This window comes from Zalophus californianus, chromosome 9, assembly GCF_009762305.2.
Source record: "Zalophus californianus isolate mZalCal1 chromosome 9, mZalCal1.pri.v2, whole genome shotgun sequence".
NCBI lineage: Eukaryota > Metazoa > Chordata > Mammalia > Carnivora > Otariidae > Zalophus > Zalophus californianus.
The window spans coordinates 102,604,534-102,626,739 of NC_045603.1; the positions used below are offsets into that span (position 1 = coordinate 102,604,534).

At 47.3% G+C, this 22,206-nt stretch overlaps 1 protein-coding gene across 3 annotated transcripts in view; it reads left to right on the forward strand.

Annotated features, from left to right (window-relative positions):
- The first annotated feature begins 3,690 nt into the window (after positions 1-3,690).
- B4GALNT3 (beta-1,4-N-acetyl-galactosaminyltransferase 3) overlaps positions 3,691-22,206 on the forward strand; it is a 96,521-nt gene continuing 78,005 nt past the window's right edge. For all 3 annotated transcript variants that reach the window (XR_003520194.2, XM_035721961.1, XM_035721962.1), the window contains exon 1: positions 3,691-4,276. Coding sequence is in view for 2 of the 3 variants with exons in the window: in XM_035721961.1 (XP_035577854.1) it covers positions 4,108-4,276 (169 nt within the window). In the remaining variant the exon portion in view is untranslated. The remainder of the gene's footprint in view (positions 4,277-22,206) is intronic.

Here is a 22,206-nt window from a genome sequence, read left to right on the forward strand (position 1 = left end):
TCTCAGAGTATGAGAATGGAATTCTCTGCATTGTCACAGTCTAAGACATTGACTTAGCAATGGCCCAGAAACCCTCACTGAATTAGCATCAGAATTCCCGCTAAGATATCTCCATAAAATACTTCTGAACAGCAGAGAAGCTCCTGAAGTAAAAGACAAGAGCGAGGGTCTGTATGGGCAGAAGGCAATATGGAATGTCAGGTCAGAGAAGGAGTTCTCTGGGTCCAATGGAAAGAGAACCAGAGGCTAAAGATCTGGTTCTAGTTCTGATTCCACCACTGCAGTGGTCATGTGAACTTGGTGCAGATCACCTTGGAGAAACTGAGGTTTGCACAGTTCATCTGTCAATAGAGGAGAATACCTGTCCTGCTATTCTCATGTGGTTGTGAGAAAGAAAACACATATGATAAAGATGTAAAAATGCTCTGTAAGCTCAAGGTGCCACATTATAATATAGGTGTCAGGTTTGAGGAAATGGGAAGGGGGCCCTGGGATCATGGGAGTTACTTAGTATAAGCTGCCATCCCTATGACTAGAATAAGTATTGCTCTGGACACAAGAGTTCTGCTACCACACCTACTGGTCACTGTACACATTTCCCTTTTGAATTCTCTACAAAGCAGGATTTTCTGGCCCCTGTGCTAGCCTCAGCCCATTTTAGAAAGCTTCGACTGACCTCTCTCACAAAGCCTCTGCAATTTGGGAGAAGAGACTTTGTGGTTTGACCCTGATGCTGACATCCTAGCCAAGCCAAAGACCAGAGCCCACCCCATCCATATTACAGGTGACATGATGGAAATGCTCTTTCCTTTCAGGTGTGATTTGTGCAATGTGACCCTGGGCCATTCTGGACAGGGGCCAGCACTGAAGTGGGAGACTGAAAGGACAGTGAAAGTCATCAGAAGAACCAGTGAGTATCCAGATAAATTGACATGACAATGAACAGACATCGGTGGCAATATTGTGCCACTAAAATTATACCTCAACCTATATACTTAACTCTGGACCGGAGGGAGAATGACAGCTAGCTCAAATGATTGAAAAAAGAATTTGGGTCTCAAAAGTCTGGATGCTGCTTTGCTATGATATTAGCAGTCAATAGGGGATTTGGAGCAAGCTGTCTGAAAGCAGCATCTGGGTGTGAGGGAAATCTCAGTGCTGAGGACATAGAAGAGGGAGAGCCACAAGGGTTTCCTGGCCTCCTTCTCCCTGCCCACCCCTGCACTCTCTCACCATAAGTAGAGAAAAAAGGATTTTTAAGAATTTTTTTATATATTTACTTTTTAAAAGTAATCTCGACATCCAACGTGGGGCTTGAACTCACAGCCCCAAAATCAAGAGTCACATGTTCTTCCAACTGAGCCAGCCTGGCATCCCAGAAATGAGCTGTTTAAGGTATAAGAACCATAGAGTGGGAAGAGGAAGGCAAAGAAATGAGATGTACAGAGTGATCTCTTTCCTTTTCTGAATTTCTTTGGAATTTACTATTTGGACTAGAAACTTAGCCTTTATATTGTCAGATCTCTTTTTCTGTGGAATATCTTTTCTCCTCAATTAAATGGCATGCTGTTTTTTTATCTCTCCTCGTTACCACATAGCAGATACTTCAAGCGTTTGGTTGATGGAAGTGGTTACATGTGTTCTCTTAGGAGGAACAATCTTGAGGAGAGGATTATAGTAGGGGCTGCCACCTGTTTCCATGACAAAGCACCTGAAAGTGACTCAGCCTAACAGCCAGTCTGGTTGCTCTCAATGAGAGAGAGAGAGAGAGAGAGAGAGAGAGAGAGAGATAAAGAGACTGTATTTACAGAGACCCTGATCACCTCGCATCTGCCTCAGCCAAGGTTGTCCATGCAGGCTGTTCTTGCCTCTCAGCCTTTTGGAGAGAAAGAAAAACATGGCAAGTGTACACCTCTCTGGTTTGGAAATTTGTAGAGACATTTCCTTGGGGCCATTAGAGAATTGTTCTTTAGATCTACCTTTTGTTAAAGAACTACACCAGAAGTTCCGGCCGATGTTTGCTCCAAGCGCTGTCTTCATCCTCAAACATTACTAAAATGGACATTGTGTACCTATTGAAGAGGCAAAAAAGTTCCCACTTTTGAAGCCTTGCAGTGAGGTTGAGGAGTGTGTACATATCCGTGGGACAGGCTGTCAGTTCTACTAAAACTCCAAGCAGGATAGGGTTGCTCAAGACTGGGTTGGTCCAAGAAAACTTCAGAGAGTCTGAAATAGACCTTGAAGCAAGGGTCAAATCAGACTAACTAAAAAAGAAAATATATTGGGGGGAGAGGGGCAATAAATGACTTCATTTTAGCTCAAGCAGATTTCATATGGTCACATAAAGTTGGAAAAGATTTTGGAAAGCCTTGAATTCCGGATTTACAGTTTGCATTTTAATTAGTAAGCACTAGGAAGCCATTAAATGTTTTTGAGCATGTGTATGAATGTGTCAAAGAATTGTATAGACTATCTGGTGGTACAGGAGAGGATGGTGGGGGTCGGGTGCTAGTTGGGAAAAGTTAAACAGTCCCTAGAGATCACTGGACTATTGAGCATCCAACTAAGGTGGTAGCAGAGAGAATGGGAAACACAGCACTCAATGCTGTGAACTTCTGTTTTGGAACACTACTTGCATGTTGTTTGAGTTAAAAATCTCTGGGAATGCTTCTCTGATTCTTGCTTTCTTTGTAGTCTCCTGACCACTTTCCGCAGGAGAGTGGAAAGAAAACTGTACTATGATTGTCCTTAAGGCAACTCACTCTGCTCCACTGGACCTTATCTCACTTAAATCAGATGATAACAATTTTACCTGCCGGAAGGCAGAGCACTGGAATACGGAATATCTTGATGATCTTTTCAACTCTTTGAGTGCCTTTCTTGTTTACTTGTTGTTGTTGTTTTTTTTTAATATTTACTTATTTAAGTAATCTCTGTACCCAACGTGGGACTCCAGTTCACGACAGGGAGATCAAGAGTAGCTTGCTCTTTCAACTGAGCCAGCCAGGCGCCCCTCTTTTTGATTTTTAATTCTTCAGAACTCTCCAACATCTGCTCTCCCCCAATAGCTATTTCATCCCAGTCTGGGAAAAACCACTTGGGATTCAGTCCGGGGTGCGTATAACTTCCCCAGAGTTTCTTGTTGAGGTGGTTGAGGCTGGGATGGAATGGTCTTCAAATCCAGCCCGGACGAAGAAACTGGCTGATTTAAGTGGCCACTGCCTCCCAACTAATACCATGTCTACTCTTATTACTTAAATTAGGAAGTAGGGTCGTCACTGGCCCGGAGAGGCCCTGAAGCCAAACCTCGGCGTCACCCCCCAGCTCTTCCCCAGAGTGACGGCTCCCCCGACTCCTCCACTCCGCGCCCCGCCTTCTATCCAGCTTCTACTTCACTTCTGCTTGGGGCGCAACACCACTAAGTGCCTGGGCGGTACCTCAGTTTGTTTCGGTCACACAGATTTCGGATCAGAACTCGCCCCCTCCAACACCCCAACGGTCCTGAGTCGGCAGAGGCGCCAGGCAATCTCTGGCCGCTTCTCTCGCTTCCCCAGGGAGGCCAACAGGAGCTCTCCCCGCTTCCGCGGGACTTCTCAGGGGCGGAGCCCACCTGTGCCCCGGGGGCGGGGCCTGGGCGGGGGCGGGACAGGTGGGTGTGCGGTCGCGCCCTGGGCTGGGAGGAAGAGCCCGAGCGGGAGGCGGCGGAGGAGAGGCGGGCAGGCGCGCACCTAGGGAAGCCTTCTTTTGGGCAGTGAGAGCCGGCGAGCGGGCGAGGAGGCGGGCGGGAGGCGGCGAGCCTGCGACGAGGAGAGGCGTGGAGAGGAGAGCCGGGCGCGGAGGACATTCGTGGGGGGAGGCGCCGGCTCTGCTCGCGGAGAGAGACCTGAGAGGCGGCGCGAGGCGCCCGCGCAGCCGGGGGGACCCCTTGCGCGCGGAGCATGAGCCGGCGCCCGGCTGGAGAGCGGCCGGGGGAGGCGGCCTCGGCGCAGCCCTGAGACGCTGGGCTGGGGCTGGGCCACCGTGCGCCCGGGGCGCTGGGCCCGGCAGGGGGGCGGGGGCTGGGTGCGGAGCGGCCCGCGCTGGCGGCGGCCGCCCGGGCGCCACGCCATGGGGAGCCCTCGGGCCGCGCTGCTCCTGCTGCTCCTGCGCCCGGTCAAGCTGCTGCGGAGGCGCTTCCGGCTGCTGCTGGCGCTCGCCCTGGTGTCCGTGGGGCTCTGGACTCTTTATCTGGAACTGGTGGCGTCGGCCCAGGTCAGCGGGAACCCTCTGAACCGGAGTAAGTAGCGCCAGGGGGACGGGGAGGGCGCGGAGGTGGGAGGAGGCAGGACCGGTGGCTCCCGGGTTGGGGAGACCCGCCTCTCATCCTCAGACCCGATTTCCAGCTCGTTTTCGTCTCCAGGTGCCCGGCGCCGCCCCGCTGCCTACTCGGGGAGAGAAGGGGGGCGTGGGGGCCGGTCGCCGAGTTCCGAGACCGGGCCTGCCCGCCGGACCGTATGGGGCCGGGGGCATCCTCGGGGCTGCTCGCTGCTCCCCTCGGAGAGGACTGCGGGGAGAGAGACTCCCGCCTGCCCCGCGGAAGTGCGGGCCGAGACGCGGGGCACCTCGCGCGCGCTAGGCTTGCGGCCGCCCCCAGCGAGAGAAACGCGCGGTCCAGTCGTGGGCTCGGGGTTTGTGCCCGGGGTGCCGTCGGCCGTGTGTACCCCGAGGAGGCGCGCTCCGGTTAGCGCGGCCCAAACTTTGCTCGCTGCCTGCTCTGTGGCTCGCTACGTTTCCTCTCCCGCTGCGCTTTCTGGGGGTTCTTTATTTTAACCATACCTTCGAGAGCCCCCTCACCTCCCCCTTCCCCTACACCACTCCCCCGCCACCCCCTTCCTCTTCCTTACTGAGCCGGCCCCCTCTCCTAGTTCTGGCCACCCCTCGAGCTAGTTACCTGAGGCTCTCTTTGGAACCCTTCGCAACATCCTTAACTCACCAGACCCTGGTCATGGAGACAGTGGACGGCACAGTGGACCAGGCAGTGGCTAGATTCCTACTTCTCTTTTTAACGTAGCCAAAGCCACTTAATTTTTCTGTGCCTCAGTTTCCTCCTAGGAAAATATGTGGGAACGGTCTCTTTCTCGTTTTCCTTCGACACCCATGGCTATGCGACGTCATTTTCAGTTTACTATTGATGGAGCTAACAAAGTAAAATTCCTAAAGTGTCAGGGACTGTAAAAGGTCAATGTAACAGCAGCAAAAAGTGGAGAAACTCCCAGAGAGGAGCCTCCCTGCCCAAGCCTGAGGAGTGGAGGTTCATAGTTGGAGCACATTGTCTCCCATGCGTTCACTTCCCCCACTGAGGAAATTCTGAAGGTCTATGTGGTGATGAAATTGCTGGTGAGAAGATGCTTCGACATGTCCTTGTGTCAACTGCTTTGCCCAGAGTTGGGTGTGGTGCTTTGCCTCCTCCTCTGGCCAAAGAGAGGGAATTACTAGGGTCAGTAATTGAGCTGGTTCAGGGTAGAGACATATATTTATGGCAGAACTTCCCTGTTGAAGTAATTCTGACTGTGAGTAGGGAGACTGGGCTTCCAGGCCTGGTTCTGCCACTAACGAGTTGGGGGATCAAAGGGGAAAATGACAGCTTCTCAGGTAGAAGGAGGAAGTTGGACTAAATGACCTCCAAGGTCCCTTTGAGTCTGGATGCTTAGATTGTGTGATCGCCCCTGCTTGAGCTTTTCCGGGGCCAGAGGGCTGAGCGCATCGTGAAGACGCTCTGCTTAGTCACAGCTCCACAACTCTAAATAGGAGAGTTCTTCCTTCTGATGACCAAAATTTGCCTTCCCATAGCTAGTTCTGCCCTCCCCTGAGCCTTGTTCTTCTCTCTGAAAGACAGTGCTCGTACATACTATGGCTGCTCAGTCCCAAGTTGGTGAGCCCCGTTGGAGTGTGTGCAGGTGGGAGGCCCTGGGAAGGGATCTCCCTTCTCTCCTCCTTGGGACACCCCTTCTCAACGTGGCCACCTTTTTGTTAATGTGGTAGCCAGTGGGATCCTCTGCACAGATTAAAAACAGAGGAAAGCAGTTGCTTTGTGATGCTGGAATTAGTGTCTTCCTCTCACCCTCCGCCCCCACCCCAATACACTTTCCCTTTACCTCAGGTGTGCTTTCTTCTCAGAGACCAGAACCAGTTTGCCATCATCATAATCTCACGCTCTGGCTCCTACCCTCTGACTCCTGTTGGCTGTCTCATCCTTAGCTATCAATTCGTGGGTCAGTTTGGTTTCCCTTCTAGATGAATCTTAGCTCTGGGTTTCCTTATTCTTTGTTTCCTTTTCCAAACTGACCCTTCTCCAGAAAGATGTTCCCAGCTTCCAATTCCAGCAACATCTTTGTCTAACCATCATTTTTAACGAGAGCCCAAGCCCAGGCACTGATGGGTCATCGCTTCCTCATCTCAGCCTCCTAGAACCCTGAGACCCATCTGCTCTGCAGGGTGACTTTTCATGCTGGGCTGTCTCATTGTATTCTACTCTTGCCTGGATTTCCTTTTGGAGTGAGGTTTAGACAGTGGCTGTGGTTTCTGGCTCCTTGTCTCCCATCCTTTGTTTTTAAGAAGCCCAGACGTCTTTCATCAAAGTCCTCTCTTGTCCTATAGGTCTTATTCCCAGCTCAGAGCTATTCCTCTGAGGGGAGAGCAGGGGAGGGGGAATTAAAGAATAGAGGTACGGAAAGGTTTGCTCGCATTCCCTCCTTTACACCCCGGCATACCAACAGCAACCAGTAGAACTTCCCCTCCCAGGACTGCACCCGTGGCCTTTACCACAGCAACCAGAGTCCCAGCTTGGCTCAGCTTCCCAACAAGCCACCCTGCCTCCTCTTTCTAGCAGTCCCTGCCAGCTCACTACCAGCAGCCTTCCTGTTATCTGTAAGGCCGGCCTCCTTTACCAAAAACCTTTCATTTGCCTGTCCCTGTGTGACGGGTACATTGATCTGACGCTGGAAGAAGTGTATGGAGAAATGGCAGTCACAAACTCCAGGGTGGGAAAGTAATGACAGGGGAGCGTGCTTCCTGCTTCATCTTCATGGAATAACCCAGTAGTTTAAGATATGGACGATGTGCAATTTGGGCTCCATATGTAGAAAGAGATACAACCACAATTGGAGTAACTTCAGAGAAAAACAACCCAGATCTTTAACAGATAGAAAACGAGTCCCTTGGACAAAAGAATTAGAGCTGTTCACTCACTCATTTAAACAAGTATTTATTTAGCACATACCTCAAGCAAGGCATTGTGCTAGATCACTTAGATATAATGATGAATAGATTATGGTTTCTAGCCCTCTCAGCAGCTTTCTCTCTAGGAGGGGAGTTCAGGTGCATATATAAAAATAATTGTAATATGGAATAATCATTAAGTTTTACAACTGGGGAACCTAGATGTTGCTGTGACACTTCCGGAAATGGGATAGGGCTCTTTCAACTAATATTTCATGCAAGTGGTGACATTTCAGGAGATCTTGAGCTGGTAAGATTTTAATGGATATGGAAAGAGAAGGCTATTCCAGACAGAAAGCAGTATAAACAAAGACCAGGGAAAAGTTAAGAGTTTGGGAATGTCGAGCATCTGGGTTTGATGAAGCAGAGAGTAGGAGGGAGAATATAGGATGGTGCTATATTATGAAAGACTTTGAAAACAACCTTAAAGACTGGCATTTAGGGCGCCTGGGTGGCTCAGTTGGTTAAGCGACTGCCTTCGGCTCAGGTCATGATCCTGGAGTCCCAGGATCAAGTCCCACGTCGGGCTCCCTGCTCGGCAGGGAGTCTGTTTCTCCCTCTGACCCTCTTCCCTCTCGTGCTCTCTATCTCTCATTCTCTCTCAAATAAATAAATAAAATCTTTAAAAAAAAAAAAGACTGGCATTTATTCAGTAGATAAGAGAAGGCAGTTTTAGAATAGGGTAGGTAGGGGCAACTGGGTGGCTCAGTCAGTTAAGCATCTGCCTTCGGCTCCCGTTGTGATCCCAGGGTCCTGGGATAGAGCCCCACATGGGGCTACCTGCTCAGTGGAGAGCCTGCTTCTCCCTCTCCCTCTCTCCTTCCCCCTGCTTGTGTGTGCGCTCTCTTTTTCTCGGTCAAATAAATAAATAAAATCTTAAAAAAAAAAAAAAAAGAATAGGGTAGGTAGCCTTGTAGAATGGAGTCAGCCAGGGTCGAGCAGTTTTATGATACTGTGGTATGGAGGATGCCTGAATAGGGTCCTGAGGGTCTCTCGCTGTGGCTGGCATGAGCCTTTTAGCTGCTGAGTCATGAAGCTCTCCTGGGGACAGGTCAAGGTGGTAGTGGAGCATTCAGAGGGCTTGGGGCAGTCACTATATGCCACCATGTTCATAAGTCTTTCAGTAGCTTAATAACTGGTACAGCTGTACTGGAGTGTACCAGCTGAAAAGCAGCCCTGGGAACAGACTATTAGGGGAGGTTAAAGACTCTCCATCCTGGCAGGTTTTAACAAGTTATACCTATTCGTTCAGATTGGATTAGCTAAATCCTGCCCGAGGGCAGAGGTCTGGACCAAAATGGTTTCTAGGTTCTTTGCTCTATAATTGACCTACTGCTGGGACCAACTTGGTGCTGGAGTCAAGAGATTGCATTTGGGCATGGAGCCAGGGCAGAATGATAGCATGCACCAGCCTCTTTCGAGATCTCACAAGGCCGGTTCCAATGTGTCCCCATTTTTAAGTGTCAGCTTTACCTGCTGAACTCCAAAGTGTTCTCAGGCTCAGGAATGAATCAGCTTTACACCTCTCTGGTTGGCCCCTGTGACTTCCGGGGGACTTTGAATGGGCTGAGGGAGCCACAGCCACAGATGTCAGGCAGGCATCTGAGCTCCTGGGGTCACCACAGCCACGCTGGTTTGGAAAGGATACAAACCCTTCATAGCAGAGGTAACTCAGGGCAGAACAGTAATCTGAGCTGCAGGCAGGGAGAGAGGGGGAACAAATGAGACCGGTGTGTGGGCAGAGCGGGCATGGCGTGGCTTAGGGCTGACACTCAGAGCGGAGGTGAGTGTTGCAGGGGAACACGACTCCTTCTGTGCTCCCTGTGGCCTGGGACCATGTCTCCTGCTGCTCTGGCCGGGCTGCCCCTCGCTCCCGTGGAACCTCTGACTCACGTTCCTGTGTCCTACTTACGTCTCTTTATGCTCTGCCACCCTGGCCACCTGGCTGCCGTGTGTATCTTCAAATCAGTATTCCATTCTGGGCACACACTAGGCACTTGAATAAATACCTCCTGGTTATGGATGGCAAGCTCTGAATTTCCAAGCACCTGATATTTTCCACTGGCAGATACTTTGTTTATCAGTGACCGATCCAAGAATAGAACCTAGGAATTCTTGTTCCTTGTACCGTAATACGTATAAACAACAATAGCCTTTCAACACATATGCAAAGGGTGAGAATTAAGCCATCAATGCCTTTTTATATAAGAGTGTTTTCTTTGGACCCGGAACCGTCTGTACCCAGAACGCCGTGTGTGACAGAGAGTAGGAGACCTTACCCAGACTTGGCATCTCCTTTCCCTGGTCTCTTCCGTTCTCCTTCTGACGTGGCCAGGACAACTGTGGCAACACACCTCGCCATCTTTCCTGCCCACACTGCCCAGAGACCCTCAGTCCGAGTTGAGGGTTTGCCTGCTCGGGGTGCCAAGGCTCCTTACCGCTCCCTGTCCAGGAATTGTCTGGACGCCCTGCATGGTTATAACTGCTTCGCAGCACCAGGTCTTCTGAAGCAACCACTTCTGTGCTGGTTTTAGGAGCTGCTGGTACTCGGACTGCAGTAATTTTCCAGGCCACAGAGCCTGCTGGTCTTGCCCTCTAGTGCTGAGCTTTATGGAGCAGAGCGGAGCGGCCGCCATAGCAGAGTTTGCTTTGGAAGGGGGCCTAGAGGCTGTTCTTGGAGCCTAGTTCTGTACCAAGTTCCACCAGTCTCAAAATCTACTCTTTTTATTTTCCACAAATACTTTTCCTTATATCCAAGGAGGTGAGGTCTAAACCAGGCCAGCTCTATAGTTTGCTTTCAGACCCCTTTAACCTTGTGATCCACAATTAATAGCTTTATGTGTTACCCGATATAAAAAAAATACTACTGGAAGAGGTGAGAACAGTTTGGATGGTGTATATAAAGGGCGTTGGGCTGAATATGTTATATATTCTAAGCAAAGCATGATGGATAGCTCTTTAAATTTTGCAGACTTTTAGGTTCTAACAAGTGCTGCTTTCAGTGTTATAAGTATCCATGAGACAAGCAAAAATGAATATTATTTTTATCCTTGTGATATTTTTGTATGTAATTTATTTTTTATGCTATTTTTTTTTAACTACTAACCCAACTTTTTTAGAAAATAAGGATACAAATTATCCCTGTGGTCCCTGGCTGTGTGTGTGTGTTTTGTTTTGTTTTGTTTTGTTTTTTTGTAACTTTTCATTGAAATATATGTTCAGAAAAGCACACATATAAGTATACAGCTTGAATTTTCACAAACTGAACATACCTGTGTAACAAGCAGCCTGATGAAGAAATGGAACATTACCAGCCCCCCAGCAGCCCCCCTTGAATTCCCTTTCAGTCATTACCCTCAGGACAGATTCACTTAGCCTGTTTTTATACTTTAAATACGTGCTTTATTTTAAAGTTGATGTTTACGATTATAAAAATAGTGCATGTTCATTATACCAGATGACAGCTTTGTAGCTGGACCACATTAACCCCTGTAAAATCACTTTTTTGTGCTGTAGGTACCCCATTACAACTGATAGAATAACTTAAGGAGTGGCCAGTGAAGACTAGGACCTAAAAGCTATGAGATAGAGCCCCGTGAAATTCTTCATTAGAACTGCTACCAGGGTGGGGTTGAGAAACATTGCTTATCCTGTGTGTGAGAACCATCCAAAAATGTTTCTCTGGTCTTGATATTAGAAATAGCTGTGCTTCTTTTGAGTAGTCAGTTTGTTTAAATTTTTATTGGCCATATAAATTGTATAAATACCAGGTTTTTCCCTTTGTGTTGGTTACTAAAAAGCTTTATAATTATTCAGTTTTTGGTCCATCTGGAAAAAAGTGTAAAAGGTTTTATGATCTGCCTCTTGGTTAATTTTATGCCTCCTATATCTTTATTTTTCCTTTTCCCCCCACAATGACTTCTAGTTTATGTCATCTTACATTCTGTGGTCCTTGTAAATCACTTAAACTTTTTCGGAGCAAATCAAGGCATAAAAGAAGTCAAGAGAAGTGCTATGGTGTATATAAAAGTATGAAGAAGAAATTAAAAATAACCTATAATCCCACTCCTTTGACCTAGAGATTATTGAAAAGAAAAAAAGTATAATAAGCTGTGATAACCAGATGCTGGATTCTGGAATACCTTAAACAAAAATTCTAGATTAAAAAAAGCCAAAAAATAATCTTCCCAGTCTTCTTCTTCTTTTTTTTAGTTTATTTAGGTGTTGAAAAGTTGAATGGCATTCAAAAATAAATTCTCACCTCTTTATGAGTATCATTAAAAGCTTAGAATTTACTGACAGATGTTGGGGCCTAAGCCAGTGTCATTGAGAACAGTGACATGAATACAAGGAAAATTCAGTAAAGCTTGGGGAGCCCCATCACCACTGATAAAGCAACTGAGGGGACTGGTCAGGAAGGCCAGGAACCTCAAGTTTGTCATGTGGATTCTTACCCTGCCAGACCAATGGTGAGACCATAAGCGTGAAGACCTGTAGCCACTGCCCAGCCTGTGGTTATGGATGCATAAAGTTACAAACATCAGAGATCCAGTCCCTTTACTAACAGATGAGAAACCAGGTCCAGGGAAGAGATGGTATCTACCTCCTCTACTAATTTCTTGTGAACCGTATTCATGTGGTGCCTAGCAGAGGCTATGCATGCATCCTACTCTAGTATCAGGACCTTTTCCCAGAGCCCACCGATAGGAAAAGGAGAAAGACAGGTGGGGGTGGGGATAGAGAAATGACATTCCAAACAGACCAAGGATTTTATATGTAAATGCCCAGAAGTTGAGTGATGTGTATTTTTCAATTTTTATTTATTTTGCAAATCTTGAGTGGCTGCAGAGGTGATTCATTTTCAAACTTAAAATGTTTATGGAGCATTTACTTTTTTGTGGGGGACTGAGTGGGGTAAAAAGCATTGATAGTTCCTGGAAAAAATTATGGACTTTGAAGACAAGGCAGGGCTCAAATCCAAGCTCTATTACTCACTAGTTGCAGGACTTTGCATAAGGTACTTAGCCCTTTTCAAGACTCAGATGCTTCATCTGGATAAGGGAGGGTTGGCGGGTTGGGTTATAATGCCCTCCCTGTAGAACTTTTCTTATGACTAAGTAAGATTTAGTGAGCCTAGCACATATTAGGTGCCCAATTAGATTTAACATAAGTCTTGCACATTTTAAGAGCTCAGTGCTTGTTAGTTCCCATCTCTGCCCCCTGAGAGTTTATAGTCTGGTAGGAATTGGAAAATGGCTGGGCAGGCGGAGTGGGTAGATACATTCCTCAGCTAGCCCTTTGCCAGTGTCTCTTTGGCATCTCAGTCCATGACACAGCTGTGCCTGGTCCTCAGCAGTCCCCAGGCCATCTATGTCCAGCACGTGCCAGCAAATACATGTTCTTCCTTTTTTCCTTCTGTGATATTCAGCACCGCCTCCATCTTTCTAAGAAATTTGTTGGTTTTTTTTATTTGTTTGACAGAGAAAGCACAAGCAGGGGAGCGGCAGGCAGAGGGAGAGGGAGAAGCAGGCTCCCCGCTGAGCAGGGAGCCCCATGCGGGGTTCCATCCCAGGACCCTGGGATCATGACCTGAGCCGAAGGCAGACACCCAACCAACTGAGCCACCCAGGCACCCTCCCCGCCTCCCCCATCTTTCTATCCCCATCCCAGGCAAAGACTTGCATTAGGGGGTGGGAGGGGCGGGTCAGAAGTCAAGGATTTTGCTGAGAATGAGAGATCTGTTGGGGATGTGTCAGGGCACAAGAGCTCTGCAATGGGAAAGTGGTAGCCGGGCACTGTGCTGCATGTCCCTGGGCACACTCTTGAGGATTTCTGGGACTGGAAGGCAGAAACACTGGGCACTTATCTTTGTTTAAATCCTACCTTTGTAGGGGCGCCTGGGTGACTCAGTCGGTTAAGCAGCTGCCTTCGGCTCAGGTCACGATCCCAGGGTCCTGGGATCGAGCCCCATGTCCGGCTCCCTGCTCAGCAGAGAGCCTGCTTCTCCCTCTCCCTCTGCCTGCCACTCTGCCTACTTGTGCTCTCTATCTCTCTGTCAAATAAATAAATAAAATCTTTAAAAAAAAAAAAATCCTACCTTTGTAACTGACTTATTGAGGTCCTTGGGCAAGTGCCTTTTCTTTTGAGGGCTTCAGTTTCACAGTCTTTGGAAGGAGATGCCCCCTTCAGGAGTAGGTTTGGAACCTCTCCGGTGTCACTGAGGTGTCAAGGGGACAGCCAATCTTTGCCATTCTGGCACTTGTCTTTCATGACTCAGTTGCCTTGAACTGAGAGGTGGCAGCTATCCCAGTGCTTCTGGCTACTTGGTCTCCAAGGTCACTTCTGACAACGTGGTCTCCATACAAGCAGTTGCCTCAAAGATTAAAGGCCTCTCTGCTGAGATCTTCTTACAAATCCTCTGACCCACTGCTTTCCACCCTGCCTGCCAACCCAGGGTTCAAATGGATGCTTGCAGGCATGTGTACATACACACCCTCCTCTCACCAAACAGCTGGTCTCCTGACTACACACCACCGCCTCTGAGTCAAGGGTTGGCAGGAGGAGTGAGGACACTGAGGATTTCCTCATGAACCAGGGACTAAGTGTTAATGGAGCATCTCAGTTCTTGGTGGTCTTTTTTGTTCCAGCTGAGCTGAGGGCCTGGAAAAAGGGAGAGGATGATGGGGAGCAGATCTCAGGTGAACAGCTTCCAGGAAAAGGCAGGGAAGTGTACAGCACAATGAAGTGGCGAAATTGAGAGAGAGACATTATCCCATTTTCTCAGTTGGTTCAGTGACTGTTTTTCAAAGCTATAAGTTTTATTTGGTTTGATTTCAAATTTGGTTCCTTTAAGAATACTATTTAGAAACTATATTGTTCTATTTAGAAATATGTCACTATAATCTATTCTAATTTTTTCTAATCTATTATCTAAAGTTGAAGCTGCCAAAGTGTTAGTATCTGCTTGCTGCTCTTTCAGTTCATTTTTTTTTTTAACGTAAACTCTACACCCAACATGCAGCTCGAACTCACAACCCCAAGATCGAGAGTCGGATGCTCTACCGACTGAACCAGCCAGGCGCCCCTCAATTCTTTATATTTTGGCCCTTGGAGATTTCCTTTGCTTTATGGAACTTAAGCGTTCTCTGTAAATAAAAAGTTTGTCATATTTTGTCCAGCATTTCTTAGTATTTCACTATATTTCCCAAAAGGAAGTCCTTTGGCTTGAATGTTTAAGACCATTTCCAGCCCCGATAGCCTGTGATTATTGGGAGTTGTGTGTGTAAGCAAAGGTGAATGTTCCCATTTGAGGAATATAGTAGAAGCTCGGTAAACGTGGAGGGAATGCAAATGCTGTAGCACAGAGGCTCACATGGTCTGAAGATGAGGTTGGGACAACGGTTGTGACACGATTGTGGTGTCTCAAGTGCCAGGCTGCTGTGGTTGGATTTGATGGAAAGCAACATACATTTTTTAAAGCAGGGATTTGATGTGATGAAGGCAGTGTTTTCTTATTTTTTATCCACCGACTTTACTTTGATTTCTTCAGACGTTTGTTGAATACCTTTTATGTCCTAGGGAACTGTGGCTGTAGGTAGATGGAACTGTGGGAAGCTTGCAGGATGGTGTGGAGAGAGAGGGGCCACTCAGTGACTTATCATAGTGACCTAAAGTGTGGGCAGTGAGTGTCTAGCTGAGAAGGGTGACAGAGAATAGATGAGACCTGTCAAAGAAAGAAGTGACAGAATTTGGTGGTAGAGTTGATGTAGAAGGTGACATATTGGGTCGTGAGTTTCACACACGGTTCTCTGGCTACGCTGCTATGATCAGTTTAATTATGGGCAACCCCGTACAACCAGCATCTCAGAAGATGTTCTCATGAGGAAAATTGTGCTTTCATTTCTCCTTACAGCTTCCTCTTTGGGATTTAGATATTGTGCTGGTCCTGCAGGACAATACAAAGGGACAGGAGACAGACGCTCATTTATTCAACAAATAGTCATTGCACCCTCATTATGTCCGGGCGGTGTTCTAGGTGTCAGAATATTGAAGGGAACCAGAAATTCAAAGCTGTCACGGTGCTTACATTTCATGAAAAAAAAAAAATAAAACCCATAATAAATATGTAAACAAACACAAGAATTTCAGATGGTGATTAGTTCTTGGAAGAAAATGAGACACGGGAATGGCACAAAATTTCTAGGCAGAGGGGTGAGAGGTAAGACTAGCTTGGGGAGTGGAGTCTCTGAGAAGTGACTTACCCAAAATAGATAGCTATGGGTAGAGGACATAATTGAGCACAAAACGAGTGAGTACCTCAGGAGTTCAGAGAATGGGAACTGGGTAGAAGAGGGAGAAAATGTAGAACAGAGTCATTGCTCATTTTGAGGAAAGCATCTCCTTGCTACCGCCTCCCATCGTCCTGAAAGCAATGTCCTCCTTCGCCTCCTTGGCGGGAATAGGGTCAGCCTTAGGCTCAGTTTTCACTGGGAGTGAGAAAGAGGGGCTAGCCAAAGGCTCTGTCTGGGCCTGAGGAGAAGTAATAGCGGTTGTTTTGGGGGCGCCTGGGTGACTCAGTCGTTAGGTGTCCACCTTCGGCTCAGGTCATGATCCCAGGGTCCTGGGGTCGAGCCCCGCATCGGGCTCCCTGCTCCGTGGGAAGCCTGCTTCTCCCTCTCCCACTCCCCCTGCTTGTGTTCCCTCTCTTGCTGTCTCTCTCTCTCTGTCAAATAAATAAATAAAATCTTTAAAAAAAATAGTGGTTGTTTTTCCTTGTTACAGACTTGGATCCCAAAACCAGGATGGGGGGAGACGCAGTTGGATTCCACCTCTGTTCCCCTTGCCTCACGGCTTTCTTCCTTCCTTTCTTTCTTTCTTTTTTTTTTTTTTTTTGTACCTCCATTAGTGCACTTATCAAAGTCTGCCTTCCATCAAAGTTATTTATGTCTCTGTCTTCCCCCACGGGATAGTGAATTTCTAGAGTGCTGGACCTGGGCATTCCCCCCCCTTTGTCTCCCTAGTGCAGAGATTTTTAACCTTTTGTGGCTCATATACACTTGTAGAATCTGAAGAAGAAACTGTGGAAATCTGTGCAGAAATTTGCCTGCCCCCTCGAATGTTTTGCATGCTATTTTGGGGAGGTACACAGGCCCCTGACTCCTATCCGTGGATCTCTAGTCAGGAACTCTGCCTGAGTGATTTGCCCAATACCTGGTACACAGTAAGTTCCCAGAGTTTGATTGATTTGGGGGCATCTCCCAGTTAAATCCCTTTACTCTAGTTGCAGGGGACAGATGTTACGTGGGAAAAAGAGAGCCAGGAAGCAGTCCCACTGGTAGGTGATGGAGAAGAGCGTGTACAAACTAGAAGTAACCATCCAGAGAGCAATAGCTTCGCTGTCACTTCTTGTCCCCGCAGAGTCAGAGTTGGTGTATCCTCCCTCTTGGGCTGGTCTTCTCCCTGACTCTTAAATGCTGCTGTCCAGTCTCATATGATATTCCTTGTGCTTGCTTTTCAAAGATCTGCCCATTCTTTCAACCCTATCTCTTCCCTGACGCCTTCCTCAGTTGTTTCTCTTTCGGCTGACCTTACCCTTTTAGGAACTTCTGTTGCACTTAAGTTTTCTGCAACTCAAATGTTGATACTTTGTTTTGTTATTTTGTTTTATTTTATTTATTTCTTGAGAGAGAGAGAGAGAGAGAGAGAGAGAGGCAGGTGGGCAGGGACAGAGAGAGAGGGAGAGAGAGAGAATCTTGAACAGGCTCCATGCCCAGCACGGAGCCCAGTGCGGGGGCTCGATCTCATGACCTTGAGATCATGACCTGAGCTGGAATCAAGAGTCGGGCGCTTAACCAACTGAGCCGCCCAGGTGCCCCTGTTTTGTTATTTTAGATATTTTCTTTTATCTCTGCTTTGTCTGGGTTGGTCTTATGTACTCCAACTAAGGTTGTTAGAGAAGCCAAAGATGGCTCCAGAGGATCTGGTGATGGCAGTTGGCTTCACCCCTCCCACAAGCATCAATGAAGTGCTTGGAAGAGGTGGGTGGTGAACTTGGAATTGAGTGGGCACAGGCTTCATTGTGCCCACGTTTCCTCCATATGGATACAGCCATCCTTTCTACCTTAACTCTGGAGGTTGCTGTTGTGTCTTCTGTGCCATCTGCCAGTGTCTCTACCCACCCCCTACTCCTTTTCTTCCTTTGTCATAGCATAGTCGTCAGGAGCAAGTCTCTGAAGGCAGACTACCTGGGTTTGAATCCTAGCTCCAGTTCTCGGTATGCTGTGCTTAAGTGAGCAGGGTACTAAGATTTCAATATGCCCCAGTTACTTATCTGTGAAATGGGAATATTAATAGTTCTGCCTTGTTGGGTTTTTGTTGTGGCAGTCAAGTGATATAAGACATACAAAGTACTTAGAATAGTTCTGGATACATAATGTTTAATAAATGTTAGCTGCTTGTTTTTATCATTGTCTTATTTTTTTAATTCTTGTTTTTTTTTTAAATCATTTAATCAGCCTTTAAAGCCCCTTTGTTTCTCTTTTGACTGGCTTTTGGGAGCTGTCCTTCACATATCATAGAGAATCCTGGGGCAGAATGGATCTCAGAGATTTTTAAATTCTGAGATGGAAAATACCTGCAATTTTTACTCCAGGCGAATGGCAGACATCTTCAGTAGATCATGTAATTCTTCTACTAAGCCCAGATGCAGTCTCAAAATCTTTCTCAACACATCTCATCAGGCAGTGGCAAGTTGCCTCTTCAAGTATAATCTGCTCAAACTCCTCATTTCACCAATAGAGAGTTTAAGGCTTAGAGAGTTTTAAGCAACCTTCCTAGAGCACAGCGTTGGGCTCAGGATTCCTGATGCTTGAGCAGTGCGCTTTACAGCATACCATGCCACTCACCTTTCTGCCATTACTTGTTCCCTTTTTATTTGCTGAGAGTGCTTTCTTTTCATGTCTGAGTTTCATGAGGTCCTTTTTTCCTACCCATCCAAGGTACGAAGCAGGCATATAAACCATTCTCAGATCTGTTAATTTAACCTTTCTTGCCAGTGAATGAGCGGAAGTTATTGTCACCTGGTGGGGGTGGATTGTGGGCCCACCTCAGCTGCTGTGGGGTGACTTGTGTGAGTTTTCTGAAATTTCTCTAGTGACACCCTGAATTGATATTGATAGCTGAGGGTAACCTGCAAAGAGGCTCTTGTTGATGTTGAATTCTCATATTGCAAAGGGCAGGCCAAGACGTGACATTTCTCATCCAGCAGGTACCTTTGTTTCCTACACCCTCTTATCCTCAGAACAGCCCCTTCTAGTAAAGGAGTAAAGAGCTTCTTTAAAAAAAAAAAAAACAAAACAGGGCGCCTGGGTGGCTCCGTCGGTTAGGCGTCTGCATTCGGTTCAGGTCATGATCCCGGGGTCCTGGGATCGAGCCCCGCGTCAGGCTCCCTGCTCAGTGGGAGGCCTGCTTCTCCCTCTCCCACTCCCCCTGCTTATGTTCCTGATCTCGCTGTCTCTCTCTGTCAAATAAATAAAATCTTAAAAAAAAAAACATTCAGGGGTGTCTGGGTGGCTCAGTTGGTTAAACGTCTGCCTTTGGCTCAGGTCATGATCCCAGGGTCCTGGGATTGAGCCCTGTGTTGGGCTCCCTGCTCAACGGGGAGCCTGCTTCTCCCTCTCTCTGCTCGTGCTCTCTCTCTGTCTCTCTCAAATAGGTAAATAAAATCTTTAAAAAAAATAAGGTAAATCAAAAGAGTCTTGAAACATATAAATCATGAGATCCTCTGGTAGAAAAGTACATATTTTTAAAAGATGTTGTCATCTCCTTTATTCCCATCTCTGGAGAAAGATAAAAGCTGATAAGGGCTGATGTTTTCATAATGCTAGCCCTTGTTAGCAAATGGAAGTCCACTGCCAGCAATTCTATGTGGGGGTAAAAAGTGAAATGGATGACAAATTGAAGATAAATTGCAGAGAGGTAGTAATAAGTGGGTTCAGAATGTGTTTGGAAGCCTATAGAGAGGAGGTGGAAAAATTAATATTCAAGTTTGATTTAACTTGTTGAATAAGAATTCAACTTTGTTCTGATGCATGAAGGTTGGAAAAATATTTGCATAAGGAACATTCTACAATAGTGAAGCTTTAATTATGTTTCTCAGGAAATACCACCTGTCTGTCATGGGATGACATTTATCAAAGCAAGAAGTATTAAACTGGAAGTTGGTATTTACTTTGAGAGAAAGAAATGAGCATAATAAAGTGCCTAAGGGACTTTTTGATACAAAAATTAGAGAGTTTCAATTTCTGGGAAATGGCAATATATTGTAATATTTTTAGGGAAACAATTACGAAATTTTTTAGTGCCCCTTACAGATCTAAACTCATTTTCTGTTAGTTTAGCAAGATAAACATATGTCATACATAACTTGGTTTGCTCAAAATAATTATGCTTGGTATATTTAGAAATTGGAAAGCCTGAGAGGCGGTGGGGGGGGGGGGCAAAAAAAACCAAAGTTGTTTCTTCTAAAACGGAAAAAAAAAAAGTCCTCAAGAAGGGGTTGTTTTTCTATATTTTCCTGCCCCTTTCTATCTCTTAATAAAGGTTTAGAAAGTTCCAGAGTAGTGAACACTCCGCAGCTGGCAGGGGTTTCATGATCCACTCATGTGAGGGAAGCAGTGGAAGGCGAGGGAGAACAATAGTACCTTGTTTTCACAAGGAACTTTTCTCCTGGGAACTTGGAGCAACTTAGGCTGCATCCACATTTTAGGATCAGAGATTGCTACTTCTCCCAGAAGAAAGATTGCTCCTTTCAGCCTGTCTGGAAAGGTGTCCTCTGCCATGGTCTAAGGATGCATATGGAGCAATGTGGGTGGGAAATGATACTCATCCAGCGTGATGAGTGCTGGAGTTTACTTGGAAGACAGAAGGTGCAGCCTGCTGCCTACTTTACAGAGGGAAAACCAAGGCAAGAGGTGGCAAGAGGTACACACAAACCTGTAAGCCTGCTGAGGAAGGAAGTTCACTCCAGTGTGCTGGCTCTCAGCTCTAGGTCAGGGCTACAGGATGGCCCAGAAGCTCAGCAGGCCTCAGTGTGCAGTCTAGAATCTCTCTTGAGTAACTTAACCTTTTGTTTCATGACTGTGGCCCTGCCCAGAACCCTCCCCTAGACCAGCTAGCTGACCTTCGTTGGATTGTCAAAACTGGGGTAGAGAGAGCACACAGTGGAGTCTGGTCACCAGCAGGGCAAGGGGGGACCCTTGGTTGCCTGCAACTAGCCAATAAGGGAGACAAAATGAGCAATTACGGAAATGTGGAAGAGGGAGTCATTCTTGTAAGGAGTCTTTTTTTTTTTTTAAGATTTTATTTATTTATTTGAGAGAGAGAGAGCATGAGCGAGCAGAGGGGCAGAGAGAAGCAGACTCCCCACTGGGCAGGGAGCCGGATGCAGGGCTCCATCCCAGGACCCTGGGATCATGAGCTGAGCTGAAGGCAGATGCTTAACTGACTGAGCCACCCAGGTGCCCTTAAGGAGTCTTGATAAGGAAAAAGGTGAGCAACAGTGTCAGGTGCAGATGAAAGGTCCAGAAGGATGAGACCTGAGAGGAAACCAGCATATTTGCCCACGGAGCGGGGAGAGTCACTGGTGAATTGCATGATCAATTGAGATCTGTTGTAACAGAAGGGGGAGAGTAGAAACCAGGTTATAGAATCAGAGAGTATTTGGGCTAGAAGAGAACTTGGAGGTCTTTTACTTTTAGGCACATGGTTAGGGCTAAGAATCCTGGGCTGGGAGTCAGGGCACCTGGGTTCCAGTCTTCGTTCTGATATGAACTGGTTCTTTGACTTTGAAGAAGTCATTTCTGCCTCTGGGCCTCAATTTTCTTTTCTTTCTTTTTTTTAAAGATTTTTATTTATTTATTTGATAGAGAGAGAGAGAGTACAAGCAGGGGGAGCGGCAGGGAGAGGGAGAAGCGGGCTCCCACTGAGCAGAGAGCCCGACGTGGGGCTCGATTCCAGAACCCTGGCATCATGACCTGAGCCGAAGGCAGATGCTTAACCGACTGAGCCGCCCAGGTGCCCCAGGGCCTCAATTTTCTTATTCATAAATGAGAAGGCTTAGCTACTCGGTCCTTGAGGTCCCCTCTGGCTCCAACATTATTACCAGAGAAAGTGGTATTTGCACCAGCATTGAGGATTCCGAGCTGGAAGTGGCTAGAGAAAGATTGGAAAAAAGAGATTCGGAGAGATGCCTGGATTCGAATCCTGGCTCCAGTAGCTTGCTATGGAACCCTGCCTTCTCATTCAAGCAGGACTGGGAGTTGGGTCCTGGGCCCAGCTCTTATCCCAGAGACCCATGCCCACCTCCACCTTCCTTCTCTCCTCCTCCCCTGACTTGGGAAGGACAGGTTCCATAGGTGGGGACAGTGAAGGAGAGGTTGAGGTATGAGCCCAGGGCAATGATTGTTAGCAGCTAATGATCATTAGGGTCTCTGGGAACCTTTGGTTGGAGAGGCTTAGTGACTCTGCAGGACATTTCTGTGGGCCCAAGTGACTGTGGTCATCTTTCCCATAGCCCTCCCACCTACTCTTCCTGTGTCCTTCTGAGCTGCGGACCCCCTGCCCCTGCAGCTCAGCCCAGGGCTGGGAGGGACTTGTGCCCAGGGATTGGCCCGGGCGTTGGCTGCTTATTTTAGCAGCTCCAACCACAGGCTTCCTGACCAGACCATCAGAAGCTGGGGGACCTAGACGTGGGGGTCAGTGAGTCATGGGCTCAGGTCCTGCCTCAGGGAGAGGTGCCCCTCCAGGAAGCAGACTTCCCCTCCAGAAGAAGGGGACTGATACTTGGATTCTTCCTCACAGGGTCACTGACTTAGGTCAACTAATTTGATGAGCATCCTTGTGGTGTTCAGTATAATGGGAATAATGATCCTGACCTCATAAGGTTATGGT